The sequence below is a fragment of the Littorina saxatilis genome, linkage group LG2 (assembly GCF_037325665.1).
Source record: "Littorina saxatilis isolate snail1 linkage group LG2, US_GU_Lsax_2.0, whole genome shotgun sequence".
NCBI classification, from domain to species: Eukaryota; Metazoa; Mollusca; class Gastropoda; order Littorinimorpha; family Littorinidae; genus Littorina; species Littorina saxatilis.
In genome coordinates this window covers 23,383,443-23,400,140 of record NC_090246.1, presented here as the reverse complement: position 1 = coordinate 23,400,140, position 16,698 = coordinate 23,383,443, and the positions used below count along the sequence as shown (strand labels likewise).

The 16,698-nt window shown below is 41.5% G+C and overlaps 1 protein-coding gene across 2 annotated transcripts in view; it reads right to left on the bottom strand.

The window, feature by feature from the left end:
* LOC138958529 (WD repeat and FYVE domain-containing protein 3-like) overlaps positions 1-16,682 on the bottom strand; it is a 98,783-nt gene extending 82,101 nt beyond the window's left edge. For both annotated transcript variants that reach the window (XM_070329723.1, XM_070329724.1), the window contains exons 1-14: positions 16,562-16,682; positions 9,486-9,695; positions 8,284-8,407; positions 7,519-7,793; positions 6,984-7,176; positions 6,434-6,620; positions 5,481-5,647; positions 4,543-4,598; positions 3,962-4,108; positions 2,477-2,574; positions 1,839-2,008; positions 1,281-1,376; positions 611-804; positions 72-210 (exon numbers count right to left, since the gene is read on the bottom strand). In XM_070329723.1, coding sequence (XP_070185824.1) covers positions 72-210; positions 611-804; positions 1,281-1,376; positions 1,839-2,008; positions 2,477-2,574; positions 3,962-4,108; positions 4,543-4,598; positions 5,481-5,647; positions 6,434-6,620; positions 6,984-7,176; positions 7,519-7,793; positions 8,284-8,407; positions 9,486-9,683 — 2,044 coding nt within the window. In that variant the 5' untranslated portion in view covers positions 9,684-9,695; positions 16,562-16,682. The remainder of the gene's footprint in view (positions 1-71; positions 211-610; positions 805-1,280; positions 1,377-1,838; positions 2,009-2,476; positions 2,575-3,961; positions 4,109-4,542; positions 4,599-5,480; positions 5,648-6,433; positions 6,621-6,983; positions 7,177-7,518; positions 7,794-8,283; positions 8,408-9,485; positions 9,696-16,561) is intronic.
* Between the last annotated feature and the right edge of the window lie 16 nt (positions 16,683-16,698).

Sequence of the window (16,698 nt, the reverse complement as noted above, 5' to 3'; positions counted from 1 at the left end):
CATGGGGCTTTTCCGGGAGATTGCCACGGTCTGTTCTTGAAAGTTAAAAATGTTCCAAGCTACCCTCTCACCCTTATTCCAAGGAGACTTGGGAGGATCATCCAGACTTCCCTCCATGGAAACCAACACCGACATGACGTAGACAAAGCCCCCCACTTTGCGGAACACTGTTCGTGTGCGGTGGCTCTCTCGCAGCACGTTCAGTAAAGACTGAAAAGAACAAGACATATCAAGTTAAAAACAATTACCTTTGGCGAGGGATTCATTTCCTAAAATCAACTTTGTGCCGACTCCTTGGTGTCCGAACACGCCCGTGTGTACGCAAGCGCACAATAAAGATCCCAAGCTCGCTGCAATGGTGTCAGGGCTTGGGAAACACGCATACACGCATGGACACAAAAAAGAAACAAGTTTGGTAGCGTGATTCTTATTGCTTCACACTATCCCCAGGGATAGCAGCACGAACTTCTTTGAGGGAATTCCCAAAGGACAAAAAGATATACCCAATACACACACAAAAATACACACACAAACAACAACATTGAATGGACACCAAGCACTGGCACCTCATAACGAAACACCAAAACTAATCTTGCAATAATTTACAAACCTTCAGAATGTGAGTCTTCAGCTCCAGATCGGTGATGTTTGCGGTGGGCATGAGACCCAGCAGTGTTCCCATGTCATCATCACCACCAGGGGACAGCACCAGTTGCTGCACGATGTTCAGCGCTTGCTGGCGACACTCTGGGTAGGGCACCATGTTGTGTGCACACCTGGCCCCACCACACTGATGGAACACACCTGTTTGAGATAAAAAAGACTAGGAGGTGATTTTAGTTTGATAAGATAAAAGGGCTCTTCTCTCTTGTTGGAATGTGACTAGTGAGAACAGTTTTGTACTGGCTTCTTTTTCTTCTCGCTCCTCAGATGTGCTGGCTTCTGAAAGATACACCAACAGTGTGATTTGCAAAAAACTGTGTTACAGTTCATTACTTTCAAAGTTAATATGTGTCATTAAGAGTGAGCGAGGGTGTGTGCGTGCGTGCATGAATGCGTGCGTGCGTTTGTGCATGTGTGTGTGTGTGTGTGTGTGTGTGTGTGTGTGTGTGTATGGGCAATAACACATACATGCATGTAAGCATGTGTGTGTCTGTGCCATTGTGTGTGTACTTTTATCGCTTCTTTTTTGGATTTGCTAATTTGGTGCACAATTAGAGTAACTCTGTCCAGAACCATTTTTTAAAGAGAATGAAACCTGATGAACACCAATCACTCACTTGCATTAGCGTTGTTTCCAGTCAGCAGAACTGACAGAGCCTCCATGACCAGGTGACCCAATTCCTGCTGATCCTCAGACAGCTCAAGCTTGTTCTCTGCAACACACAAAACAAAGAAATTCTGCAAACCTTTTCCTTTCCTAGTGTTTCTACATCACAGAACCCTTAGCCACACTGCAAACAGGAGTGATCATTGGCATAGCGTAGTCTCGTGAGACGATGCTTGATGCGCCCCGTGTCAATCTGTGGATGTGCTTAATGTCTTCTGTGACTGAAGAGCCCGATCCTCGAAAGGCACTCTCTGCTGCAGTCAGGACATGTGAAGCTGGAGGGCTGGGAAGTAGGTGACGCAGCAGCGTGTTTTTGGGGTGATAGGTTCAAATTATCTTCCACCAAAATCTCCTAGTTGCTGTTTGCCAAAAGATGTAGTATTATTCCTTACACGTGTGGTAAACTTGGAAAATATGGTCAGCTGTTGGCATGCAAACTTTCCTCGCATTGACACTCAATCACGTTACAGTCTGAGACACCATCTTTACAAAAAACATTCAGGCATACCTGAGTCAGGTGAAGGTGTGTGTATCTCCTTGAGGTGAGCTGCGTAGCGGTGCAGGCAGGTCACCATGACCTCCAGAATCCCAACCTCTCGGAACACATCACGGTACACGCTGTGATAGCGCAGAATCCTCAGCAGTGTCTTCATGCACAGGATCGTGTTAGTCAGGGAGCTGAAAATTAACACGGATTACATGGGGAAATGAAAAAGAAAGAATACTGGCTGTTCTCAAAATCAGATTAAAATTTCAAGAATGCGTAATGTCCTGGTTTGATCAGAACGATTTGAGGTTGGAAAATTCAACAACGCAGGTTTTTGCATCTCTTTTTCTTTATCTGATTATCTTTTCTGGTGCAGTATTTCACTTCTGTCCATTATCGCATACAAATATGATCGACTTCCCGTGCACATTTCTGAAGTTAATAATCATGAGGACTAAAGCTGTGGATAATTAATTTAAACAATTTGGCAACTGGTTGATTTTGTGCATGAATCTGTGATCTTTTTGTGAATCTGATGCCCCCCCCCCCCCTTTTTTTTTTTACAAAGTTAGCATGCTGCTTATATCAAATTAGAGAGATGTCAACAGGCAACCCCATGACTGTTTTCTTACACAGTGGTAATGTCTCAGTGTACTTACTGCTGAGTTTTGACGAGTATGCTGAGGCTGATCAGCTCCTTGCATGGCACAAAGTTCAGGTTGGTCACAACAAAGTCCAGCAGCTCAAAGAACTTGTTCTGAAAAGAAATCATGGAAGTTCCTTGGAAAATGGAAGACATAGTGAAACACCTGAATCAGTGTTGTTCCCAGACACAGAGGACAATAGACCAGTTGGACCTGGATTCAAAATATCTTTGGGTCAAAATTTCCTAGCAATAAACAGGGATCGCGCTAGCTTTTTAAAAAACGCGTAAGTCATATGCAACGAAACGAAAAAAACGCGTCACGGACCAATATTTTTGCGTACTACGAAAACACATACAGACACAAACAAAACACGCACGAAAGACTTAAAGACACTCCTTACCTAAATACGGCGAGTTTTCCCGTCGAACTCCGCGCACGCCTGTCGAATAACACCCCTGCTGTCTCCAACCTTCGGGCCTTGCGAGTTTGTTTCCCGCTCTAATACGACTAGACACACTTTCCGCCTTTTGGAAGCGCGAGATGGGAGAGCAGCTAATGTCTGTTTCATTATCCGACAAGACATTATCTGGTAATACCCTCGTTACGTTCGTTTGCGATACTTCGATGCAAAAAGAAACGGACTTTAGTTTTGACGCGCAGATTTCATGTGTGTCGTCACTTCTCGAGCCCTATAGTCAGTTTCAGGATCGGGTGATTATTAAGTCAGAGCAAAAGCGCTGCGTGAAGACAAGAAAAAGTTACAATATTTTTGCGTATGGCTTACGCGGCGCGGCGAAAAAAACGCGTCAGCGACTTTTAAAATGCGTCAAATACGCAAAAATCTTGCGTAAACGCGATCCCTGCATAAAAACATGTTGTGTCAGAAGACATCCCACTAGTCACAGCTACCAGACATTCGATCAGCCTGGGGACACAACAATGCGTAAGATCAAAAAAGTATGCGTAAATGACCAAAGACCGAGGCCTGGGAACAACATTGCTGAATGCATTTTTTTTTTCAATGCGCACTACATTAACCATCCCAATAAAATGAAATCAAGAATCACATGTTGCTTTGACTTACAAAGAAGACATGCAACATACCTACATTAACAAGCATAAAACACTGGTCCTTATTGACGGGAGCAATGGCATAGTGGATAAGACGCCGGCCTCCTAAGCAGAAGGTCGTGGGTTCAAATGCCGGATTAAAGGTTGAGATTTTTCCGATCTCCCAGGTCAACTTTTGTGCAGACACACTAGTGCCTGGTCCCCTTTCGTGTGTACACACACAAGCACAAGACGAAATGCGCACAGAAAAGATTCTGTAATCCATGTCAGAGTTCAGAGGGTTACAAAAACAAAAAAAATACCCAGCATGCTTCCCCCAAAAGCAACATATGGCTGCCTAAATGGCAGGGTAAAAACGGTCATACACGTAAAAGACGTGGGAGTTTCAGCCAATGAATAAAGAAGAAGAAAAAGACGGATCCTTACCTGAATTTCTAGTTGTTTGAGAAAGATCTTCTCTGCAAACTGTGAGAGAGTATTCTGAGATTCTAGGATGAAGTAGTTGGCAGGGTCCTGGTGGTATATACTGCTCAGGACGTCCAGTATTGTGCTGCAAAGTTGAGCTGTCTCTGCCTGTGAACGGTAGAAATTAAAAGATATTTTACAATTATTCTACGGTGAGCTGTGGTGCATAAAGCAAAACAAGCAAGTCAAAAGCGGAACAGAAGTTCCGAACGCATAATCTTGAAATAAGTGCCATATTACATTACAAATTGTAAAAAGCAGAGCCAAGGCAATACAGGTTTTGCTAAAGTATTTTAAGCATGGAAGGTTCACCAAGCACAGTAGTTACTTCCTCAGTGAAAACATAAAGATATGACATAGTGCAACCCTTCATTATACTGTTTACCTTTGGTCCACATCTTATTTTCCTTACCTCTATTTTTTCTCTCCATTTCCCCACGCTTGTAACATAATAAACTCAGACCAATTGACCTAACAATCCAAGTTTTAGTCTTCTTAAACCTGATTTGGAAATAATCAAAGGAAAGCAAAACAAGATGTACCTTGATGAATACTGACTGTAACACATGGAAAGCTTGTATATTCCGCACACTAACACCTGAAAGAGAAAACAACAGAAAATAATATATCTGGTCCAACTTAGAAGTCAGACATAAGCATCTTTTTTTCTTTATTTGGTGTTTAACGTCGTTTTCAACCATTCAAGGTTATATCGCGACAGGGAAAGGGGGGAGATGGGATAGGGGAAAGGGGGGAGATGGGATAGAGCCACTTGTTAATTGTTTCTTGTTCACAAAAGCACAATCAAAAAGTTGCTCCAGGGGCTTGCAACGTAGTACAATATATGACCTTACTGGGAGAATGCAAGTTTCCAGTACAAAGGACTTAACATTTCTTACATACTGCTTGACTAAAATCTTTACAAACATTGACTATATTCTATACAAGAAACACTTAACAAGGGTAAAAGGAGAAACAGAACCGTTAGTCGCCTCTTACGACATGCTGGGTAGCATCGGGTAAATTCTTTCTCGTCCCAACCAATATGAGACTCCCCCTAACCCGCGGGGGGTAGACATAAGCAAAAAGCAAAATAATGTATTAGAATGAAAGAAAGACATTAGAAACATACAGAAGAAAACAAGACTAAGCTAGTAAAAAAAATCTGAAGTAAAGAGTTCTAAAATCACAATTGTTATAACATTCGTCTGTTCTATCAGCTCCAGTCCAAAACAGGTTACGCAAGACCCGAGAAAAAACACTGCCAAATGCAAAACAACAACAACAAACAAACAAATAAAAACACACAAACAAATAAATTCAAAAACGAACGACAATAATCATCACACTTTAAAATCAGCCGTGATCAAGTGATACATCAATACTGAAAGAAGACGTAACATTCTGATCATTTTTCAGTATAATGTCACACACGAACGCAGGCCTAACTCTAGATATCGACTTAGCAGTCCATGCCTACCTTTGCCTGTGGGCTGCGGTACAACAAAGCCAGGGAGGTGAAAGAGGGAGCCTGAGTTTGAGGTGGTGGGAAGCAGCTCGGTGAAGCCACAGGTTGTCAGGGACCCCACCAGTAGGACTAGATTGCGTAGAGCTTGCACTGACTCTTCACTTTCCTCCTTCTCCAGTCTGAAGAGATAGTAACATTATAATTGTCGTGGTTAGTTATATTTTTTTAAGTAAATATATCCTGTATATATTATCATAGGATCATATGGGTAAATTCTACTCTGGATTGGCTAAACATTGGAAAATATTGTCTTAAGATTATTTCATTTCATTTTCATTTTCATTACTTTATTGTCCCATCGCTGGGAAATTCAGGTCGCTTCCTCCCAGTGGAAAGCTAGCAGCAACGGAGTCGCGCTACCCAGGTGTCTGCGTGTTTAGGTGTATTCAGCCACCTGCACTTATGGCAGAATGACCAAGGTCTTTTACGTGCCATTGTGATGACACGGGGGTGGGACATGGCTTCCGTCTCTGGGTCTGCACATAAAGTTGACCCGTGTCCGTCCCGGCCCGAATTCGAACCTGCGACCTTCCGATCACAAGTCCAGTGCTCTACCAACTGAGCTACCGGGCCCCCAGTTTAGCAAGCAAGCTTAGTCTTCCTTATACATGAAAATTAAACACAGAACTAAAAAATAAGTTCCATGACAGAAAAAAAAGCACAAAGCTGTTCAAATTTCACAATAACCAAGCTAACCTAAAGCTTAACATATAGAGTGAGACATAAAACCAGCCGGAGACAGGCAAAATAATCTGTCGAAGTTATTGTTCTGTTGCTGCATTGGTAAAAGCTTAGTCAATCAAACAAGTTGACAGAAGCAGAGGACTATCAACACAACAACTAAAATCAACAAATGATATGTTTCAGTAAAGCATAAACATAAGGCCTCGCTGCATGAAACATACCTGAGGAGGAAGTCGGCCAGATAATTGTAACCTTGGCAGGCCTTGAAGTCGTCCAGTAGTGTCTGCGACACCTCGCTCGAGTCCTTCAGGAAACAGAAGACTGTGACAAACATCTCCACCATCTCAAGCGGAGACAGATCCTGTGCTCGCTGCATGTTCTCCACACACCGTCGCACGCAGCCCTTATCTGATTTGAGAATAATAAAACATTACACGCATAAGGATGGATTTCAAAAGAAGAAATGTTTAAAAGGAGCAAAAGAAAACAATATACAACTACACTCATAAATCTAAAAAATTAAGCATAAACATTTTTCAAATATCGCAAGCACACACACACACACAAACATTTACACATCAACATGCCATACTTATTATCTTAAATAAATTTACCAACTGCTGCAATCATTTTCGCAAGAAACCAGCACATGTAAGTCTGCTGAAATTCTGAACAGCAAGGTCCCCCAAAATAAAACACAACCATCTCCAAAATGCCACACACATATCACTGAACATATCAAAACGCAAGCATCACAGAATACACACTGACCGTGTATGTACTTGACGACGCTGGGCGCCAGACCGTGACGGGATAGCGTGACAAGGACCTCGCCTGCTGACTGTCTCCAGGGAACATTGTGTGGAACACACCAGCTGGTTATGGCGCTGAACAGCAGACTGAGGTCATCTTTACGGGCCAGCTCCTCTGCTGGGGAGACGTAGTTGCACAGGCGTACCAGCACCTGTAATGTGAAGAGACTAGTCATTTTCCATGTAGAATTTTCCGACGAGCAGGTTGACTTTTTTTCATAAGAAACCCTAACATACTGTGGACTCTCCTGATATAACGCCAAAAAAATGGAAATGCCAAAGTTGCTCACTATGACAGTACACTTTACTTTAACCTCTATCAACTATAAGCAGATTCCAATACATGCACTATGATTATTCATTGTCTTCAATCTGTACAGGAAGGGATCAAAATGAAACTTCAGGGACCTTTTGCAAATGAAGAGCATTTTATCAATAAAGCAGACGAATGACTTTCTTGTCACAGACAAGAAAATAGAACAGAGACAACAGACCTGCACGAAGACTTTCTGCAGCAGTATCCTCCGTTCGTTGGGCTTGAACTGGCACCCTGGCGCCAGAATCTCTCCATCCTCCACAGGGGGCAGATCAAATAAGAGATACAGGCACTTGACCAGCGTGGAAGGGAGGGAAGCGGCTGTCATGCAGTCAATCAACGCTTGACCGCCCAGGGACAGGAGGTTGATGGTGCCCAGAAGCAGCCAGCCATTTCCATTGTCCACGCCTGATTCCACCTCTAGCAGTTCCACAATGGCGCGACTCGCCGCCTCTGTTAAAACAATAACATATCCAGGACTATTAGAATGACTAGCGCTGTTTGGTTTACACAGTGCTTCCTGTGAAACCATGAGAATGCAACCCAAAGCGAAATTTCATACCTATGTAAAGTACAGAAAAGTGTGATATATACAGTCGAACCTGCTCTAGCCACCACCTCTTGAGAACAACCACCTGTCCAAAACGACCACCCCAAATGGTCCCGACAGGCTTTTTCTCTCTATTATTCACCTTTTCATAACAACTACCCGTCTATAAAGACCACTTTTGGTTGGTCCCTTGGGTAGTCGTCACAGACAGGTTCCACTGTACCTAAACTTTCGTGCACAATATGTCACTCTTCATTCCAATTTGACAAACAAAATAAAACATAGCCATATTTGCTTAGGCATGCAGATTCTGGAACACAGACACTTTCTGAAGAATTTGCATTTGATGATTTGATTCAAAAGTGTTTGTGCAATGAAGAAGTGCAAGTATACCTGTAGATTGATTTGAAGCTCGTCGTCTGATCTCAGTGACCATCAGCTTAGACACATGGCTGCAGAACTGTAGTATGTCGCCCCACTTCTCTGTCATGTCCGATGAGGGGGCATTTTCAAACACCTACAATGTTTAAACAATCAATTAGTGACTGACAGAAAACAATCTACATGTATGTAAGCTCGTGTTTTCAAATGTGTACACTAGTCAGGGGTCGACACTAACTTATTTGGCCTAGGGCCACACTGGCCCCAGAGATGAAATTGCTGGGGCGGAAAACAAAAATCTGGGGCCCACTCTCAGTATTCACGTGCGGCAATGCATTGTCCGTTTTTCTTCATCGTACTGAAGCCAGGGAAATGCTTTCAACCATTTGACATTTGACACTGAAATTACGACAGCGCTTTGCGCTTTTGGCTGCATCGGTCTCCTTTTTTCGTTTCTCTCCACCCTGTTCTTCATCTTCATTTCCATGTCTTTTTACACCAGGGATGTGTCGCCACATTTTGCGTTTGGCATTTGAAGGCGATACTTATCTCTCACGCTAAAGAGCGCAATCTGGGAGTTATTTCCCTTGCGGCATTGTCCTTCGACGATTTCAATGTTTTTTTTTCTTGACTGCGGCATTGATCGTAACGCAAATTTCAGTGACGACTTTGACTGGCGATTTTTAGTGATTGGCTCTGGCATTAGAATTTTCGGTTTATCATTGTTGGAATTTATCCTGGGGCGGAGTGGGCCCCAAGCTTCGGCAATATTTGGGGCGGAACACAAAACTCTGGGGCGTTCCGCCCCCCCGCCCCCGCTAGTGTTGAACCCTGCTAGTGCATCTCTCTTAATAATCATGCATGCCTGCTTACAACACATACACACATTCACTTAAACATACAAAAAGACACACACACCAGCAGATGCACACACACCAGCAGACACACACATACCAACAGATGCACAAACACACACACAAGCAGATGTACACACACACACCAGCAGACACACACACTTACACATGCAAAGAACCAATAATGTTGACGACAATCAATGTACATCATCTTATTTGGAAAACAGCCCTGCCACTCTGCTCACACAATGAGACATGGCTGAACAAGACAGTCCTTGCACCCCTTTGGATAGCCGAATCAGCGTGCCAAACTTTGCTACAACCAACCAACAAACCAAACAAACAAAGACAGTGCGGTACCTTGCAGAAGAGGGGCAGCATGTTGTACAGTTTGTCCTCCTGGTCTTTCTGCGACACCTTGGTGGTAGGGTGCCGGAACTCGGCAAACAGTTTCCTCAGATGCATCAGTCCCAGCGTGGTGTCGGCACTGGCTCCCTGACCCTGATGACTCTCCTCCGACTGCCCACCCCGGGACAGCATCTTTCTCATGAGACTCATGGCCTCCGTTTTCTGCAAACACCAAAAAACATCCCATGTAAATTGATAATTACCAAGGAAGCACTTTGCTGTTCTGAAAGTGCTATTTTTTGTCCTCTGTGTTCTGCAAACACCAAAAATTGATAAGGCCCCCCAAAAAGTATGTTGGTTTAGGGTAACATGACCAAAATAAATAGGGTCGGTAGGTAGGCTTTTTTAAATTTTTTAATTGAGTCGAGTTCGAAGGAGGTTACTTCCCTTAGTCTCGGTATGGTTCGCAAAATGTAACAAAAGTTTTTTAGTTTTTTTGAGAAATGAAAAAAGTTTTAGGGTTGGCGGGAAAAAATAAGGTTGGTTGGGTTACCCTAAACCAACATTTTTCTGTGTGGGCCTAATACCCAAGGAAGCACTTTGCTGTTCTGGTACTGTAGTGGGTTGGTTTTCTTCTTGTCCTTGTCGATAACTTTACTTTGCCAGCAACCAAAACATCCCATGTAAATTGAACACTCTGAAGAAGCACTTTGTGATTCTTGTATATTTTGTCTTATCCTTTTGAATTTTATCACAGTATGAACAAGAACATTCAGCCCATCTGTCCTTATTTGCAAACAGATATATGTCCACTTGAATTTTAACCAAAAAAATTACCATGCATCCTAAACTGTCCCGCTTTTTAGTTTGTAAATTGAAAATGCCAAGGAGGAACTTAATTTGTTATTCTGGTATGCTTTCTTGCCCAAATGTTTTTCTTCAAGTGCAGCAAGTAGACCACCAAGTTGGAGTGTATTAGCTTGTTAATAAAATAAAACAAATGGTTTTCTTCAAGTGCAGCAAATAGACCACCAAGTTGGAGTTTATTAGCTTGTTAATAAAATAAAATAAATGTTTTTCTTCCAAGTGCAGCAAGTAGACCACCAAGTTGGAGTTTATTAGCTTGTTAATAAAATAAAAGTTTTTCTTCAAGTGCAGCAAATAGACCACCAAGTTGGAGTTTATTAGCTTGTTAATAAAATAAAATAAATGTTTTTCTTCCAAGTGCAGCAAGTAGACCACCAAGTTGGAGTGTATTAGCTTGTTAATAAAATAAAATAAATGTTTTTCTTCAAGTGCAGCAAGTAGACCACCAAGTTGGAGTTTATTAGCTTGTTAATAAAACAAAATAAATGTTTTTCTTCAAGTGCAACAAGTAGACCACCAAGTTGGAGTGTATTAGCTTGTTAATAAAATAAATGGTTTTTTGACCTTGCATGTGTGAATTCTTAAACATTAACATGGTTTCACTTCTGTCAATTTGTTATATTTTTTCATAACCAAATATTTCAAAAAGATGAAACTTTCTTCAATGTTGTGTGAATGTTGTTACCTTGAATGCTTGGCAGAATATCAAATGCGGAAAGATTTGGTTACTGGATATGAACTTTGGACATGTTAAACTTACATCTTGTTTACTTTTGATTCTGAGACGATCTTGCCAGCATTCTAGTTCAGCATTATTATAGAACTTCAGGATTTGTTAACTGAGGAATATTTCTTTCTGCTGTAACATATAAACTGCCATTGGTTCAAAAGGTGTACTGGGCTCACTCCCGACATGAAGAATTTATGGCAGAGAGTAATTAAACTGGAGTAAAAGCTGACATAATCTGCCGAACTGTGTCACCTCACATCAAACATACCATGTGTTACATAATACTATTAAACTCATGCACTTTTGCAGACATTCTCTTATATTGTTCCATTCTTAGAAGCAGTTTGTCTCATTGTTTTTACAATAGTCAAGTAGGCTAGTTTTGTGCTGGTTAAAGTTGTTTGTATGAAATAAAAGTCAGTTATTTTACTGCAAAAACAACAGTTTGAATGTCTCTACCTATCCTGAGGCACAGTCGAACCTGCCTTGACAACCTTGAACTCTTGATAACGACCACCTGCCCATTACAACCACCAAAAAAGATCCTCAATGAATACTTCTACATTTAAAAAACCACCTCAGACCTGTTTACCCCCATAAGTGTTTTGGAGTAATGCTCAGCCCCAAAAATAGTAATACTGACACAAAAATAGTAATCATCCAGCATTCGTCGCCAATTACAACGCACATGACAACTGTGTCTGCGAAACGCAATTATGCACATATATATATCCATCATTCACAAACAAAACACATCAGTCAGTTTTTGTAGTCATCATAATTTCAAAGAAGATCACATCAAAAGCACATGCATCACTGATTCTTTTTCTTTTGCTCGTAGTAGGCCTTTTTCAGTGTGTCAAGCGCTTCTCTACTGTACTTGCGCTTGCCGAATGAGTGAGGGCGAGACTTCACCACTAGAAGGCTCTCCAGCGTCTCATCAGACAGACATGATCTCTGGTCAGTCCTGTGCTTTTTCACCCCATTTTGCCATTGAAAAAAACAATGCCAAACATGTGAATTAATAAAAAATATATATATATATACATACTAGATGAATACCCGTTTCGCCGGGTAGCCGGAGGAAGGGAGATCAACGCGCAAAACACTGGAGAAGATAAGGAGCGTTGTGGACAGTGACCTTCTAAAAATAGTAACGGGAATATGGATTGAGCGTTGTGGACAGTGACCTTCTAAAAATAGTAATGGGAATATTTTCATTTTCATTACTTTATTGTCCCATCGCTGGGAAATTCGGGTCGCTTCCTCCCAGTGGAAAGCTAGCAGCAACGGAGTCGCGCTACCCAGGTGTCTGCGTGTTTAGGTGTATTCAGCCACCTGCACTTATGGCAGAATGACGAAGGTCTTTTACGTGCCATTGTGATGACACGGGGGTGGGACATGGCTTCCGTCTCTGGGTCTGCACATAAAGTTGACCCGTGTCCGTCCCGGCCCGAATTCGAACCTGCGACCTTTCGATCACAAGTCCAGTGCTCTACCAACTGAGCTACCGGGCGCCACACGAAGGAAGGGAGATAAACGTGCAAAACACTAGAGAAGATAAGGAAGAGTTACTGGAAATGGATGAACAGAAAAACCAAAATCGGTTCAGCGCTGCGCGCTGAGAGCACGTGTTGAAAATGTTCATCGACCAGATTGTGTCCGGGGTGTACCTGAATATGCCCACCAAATTTGAAGCAGATCCATCGAGAACTTTGGCCGTGCATCGCGAACACACACACACACACACACACACAGACAGACACAAGTCGTATATATATATAGATATATATAGATATTTTTTGAAACATTTTTATCATTTATGAAAATCGTAGTCTTGACACGGATAGCGGAATGGCGTATTTTTTGCAGAAAATCGTAATAAATTACGCCAAAATCGTAAGGGTAAACAGGTCTGCCACCTATTCATAGTATTCCACCTGCATGTCCTTAACGACCACCTTTGGTCGGTCCCTCAGGTGTTCCTCATAGGCAGGTCTAACTGTATTGTCATTACAGCAGCTGTCACACAGAATCTAATAATTAAAGTACTGGATGCAACACTAGCTCTCACAAATTCGACCTTCTGTTGCACTTCAACAAAAAGTTAATGTAGGGCACCATCACCCCCCGCGGGTTAGGGGGAAGAATTTACCCCATGCTCCCCAGCATGTCGTAAGAGGCGACTAACGGATTCTGTTTCTCCTTTTACCCTTGTTAAGTGTTTCTTGTATAGAATGTAGTCAATGTTTGTAAAGATTTTTAGTCAAGCAGTATGTAAGAAATGTTAAGTCCTTTGTACCAGAACCTTGCATTCTCCCAGTAAGGTAATATATTGTACTATGTTGCAAGCCCCTGGAGCAATTTTTTGATTAGTGCTTTTGTGAACAAGAAACAATAAACAAGTGGCTCTATCCCATTCCCCCCCCCCCCCCCCCTTTCCCCGTCGCGATATAACCTTGAACGGTTGAAAACGACGTTAAACACCAAATAAAGAAAGAAAGGGCACCATCCATGATAGACATAGATAGGCAATTTTCAATTTATTCTGACACCATCAACTTTTGCCCCCTGTGAAGATCTCTTGTTCAGTGGTCTAATTTTTTCAACTGGCAAATAATTGTAAATCCTTTCGGTTAACTGGGCATTCATTTCATTGTTGTGTTAAATGTTTTTCTTGCTTGTTGTTATTTTTTCTCTTGCTCTTTTCCTTTATCTTTTTCTACAATGATGAGAAGCAAACAGAAGTTTAAGTATGTCAGAACATAATTCTACTGATAACAAGGGTCCTTTCACTTCCTGCTGTTTGAGTTCATTATTGCAAGTGTGTGCATGTGTGTGTGCATGTGTGTGTTTGTGAATGTGTTAAAATTAGTCACTGACATTCTCTGATGATTAGTTTATGTTTTTTATATTATGCCTTTAAAGATCAATTTTTCTCAACATTTAGAATTAAGTGATGAGATAAATAATTACAACTTCTTGAGAAACTTCACCATTTAACACTCTTCAAAAATCAAAAAGATAAGCATGCCTTCAACTTTTTTACAATGAAAAGAAACAGTTCTTCATCAGATGTTTTCTGGCACCTCCTATTATGTTATAGTGTCTAAGAACTTAGTTTTGAGATGATTCAGTGACAGTGTCAGTATGTCAAAACCATCCTCAACGAAAAGCATCAAAACATCTACCCAATTCATTAGAACATGTATCATGCTTAAAATAAAACAAGTCGCGTGAAGCGATATAAAAACATTTAGTCAAGCTGTCGGCATCAAAGTAACTGATTAACACCAAAAAACAGTCATCGCCAAGACTATATTAAGATAGTCTCGACTAACCTGTAACCCCCATCCAAAGACCGAGACGGTTCACGCTTGTCTCCGCGTAGCGTGCGAATGCAGTACTTACTTAACCTATTTTCTGTAATTCTGAGCTGATTTTTAGACTAAACATGACATATGTACATATTTTTAAATTCAGGAGAAATTTAGGAATACGATGCAATCATTTTTAAATCTGTTAGTGAAAATTCGATTTTAATGACAACTTTAATGAGCAAACTAATTAACCAATTTTTACGCTGCCAAGCTGAAATACAATCCCATAGTCCGGACTTTGTCTGATTGAAAAATGAGGGCGTGACAGCGCTGCCTCAACTTTAACAAAAAGCCGATATGACGTCATCAAAGACATTTATCCAAAAAAAGAAAAAAACGTGTGGGGATATTACACCCAGGAACTCTCATGTGAAGTTTCATGAAAATCAGTCCAGTACTTTTCTCTGAATCGCTCTACACACCCACACATACACCACCATCCTCGTCTCGATTCCCCGTATATGTTAAAACATTTAGTCAAAACTTGACAAAATGTAAAAAGATGCAGTTCTGCCTACCCCCAAAATTACAAGGTGTAATGAGCCAAGCCAAAAAGAGTAATCTGGTGGAAGAAAGTGTAATCAAGATTCCATTCAGCAATGATTTCGCACATTGTCAGTGTCACTTCTGCTCGGACAATTTCTCCCTCCAGTTTTGTTACTGTATCACTCGACTCTGACTTCCTGATAAAGAAACAGGTAATTCGAACGTCTTTTGTCTTTTGGTTTCCATGAACTCTCTTTACTGCATCCTTGTGATAATTTGTCCCGATGTGCTATGCACAGTCATAATTTCCAATGTGTGCACACGAAAAGTCACTGTGGCAAAGGGAACACAAGACGTGCTTTGGTCCTTTTGATAAAGGTCTTAGGCATGGCCACGATTCCATTTAGCTGCCTTTGTATTTCTGTTGAATGGCTTTCTTCTTTCTCACAGCAATCCTTTTACCACCACTGTAACCAGCTTCCTCATCAGACTCGTCCGTCTCATGGGGACTCAGATTTTCCACACGTAGCTAATTCATTGTAATGCGAATGGCGGCGTCTATCTTGTATGTGGCTGAACAGACCAGAAATGACTGGATTATGCCCAAACGATCTCGCGCAGGTGCACACGCAAGCTCTGCGAGAGCAACAATACAGATCGGATTTACATCGAAATGAGATGCGAAAAATCGTACTTTTGGTTTCTTAAAAATCGTAGTTCCATTGTGGAAAGCGTGGTGGCGTAGTTTGGGTTAACGATCGTAGTAAATTGCGCCCAAATTGTAAGGGTAGGCAGGTCTGAAGATGAAAAAAAGGCTGCATCACAGGGGTTGCCGACGTGTTATTTTTTACAGCTAGCAAGATCCCTTCTTCCGTATTCATCTTAAAAAACAATAGGCTGAAATCATACTGTATTTAGTCATTGCATGCACGTCAACTTATTAACTAACACGCATTGTTTAAAACAATCAGAAAGGGGGAAGGAAATGCTAACTGCCCCTGTAAAGAGCATGAGGAAGAATTTCGGAAGGCCAGTTTCAGCAACCCATGCAAGCACTGCAAGTGCAAAGAATCCTTCTTCATTCTTGACTGAGCGTAATATATAATAACAAATTACAGATAGTTCTCAAACATATCTCTGTTTCCAAACAAAACTTTCTAATTAATGCCGTATCGCCCTGTCCGTGCTACTGATGTGAACATGCACAGGTCTTGGCCAATGAACCCAAACGCACTGCATGAAGAAGATAAAAGAATCGGTGAATGCCGAGTTATGTCGTCTGCAACAGTGCCATGTTGATTCTGACCAAAACTGCTTCAAAAACCTCGCAGCATATTTGCTTTCTCACACGCTAGAAGTCTGCTTCTATCAAGAACCGATCTGGTTGTGTGACAGACGACCGGCTGATACGCGTGGCGTTCACGACACAAGCCGCACAAAACAATGTCAGTTCATGGCACCATTTTTGTCTGTAGACCTACAGATTTAGCAGACAACATTTTTGGCAGAGAGACAATCACTGCTCGTCTGCTAAGTCTGAACACAAAGAAGAAATAGTGATGATCCACATGGTCAAAGAAGAAAAAAAAACATGCTTATTCATGCCTAAAGTCTCATGTACTTACATTTAAACATAAACATCGTTATAAGTTGTTGGATCATTATTCATTATCGGAAGTAGATTTGCATTTTGCCTCATTTTCCATCCACTTCCGCACAATGGTTCGGAGCTTTGCCACCAGAGAGCGCCACTTTCTAATAA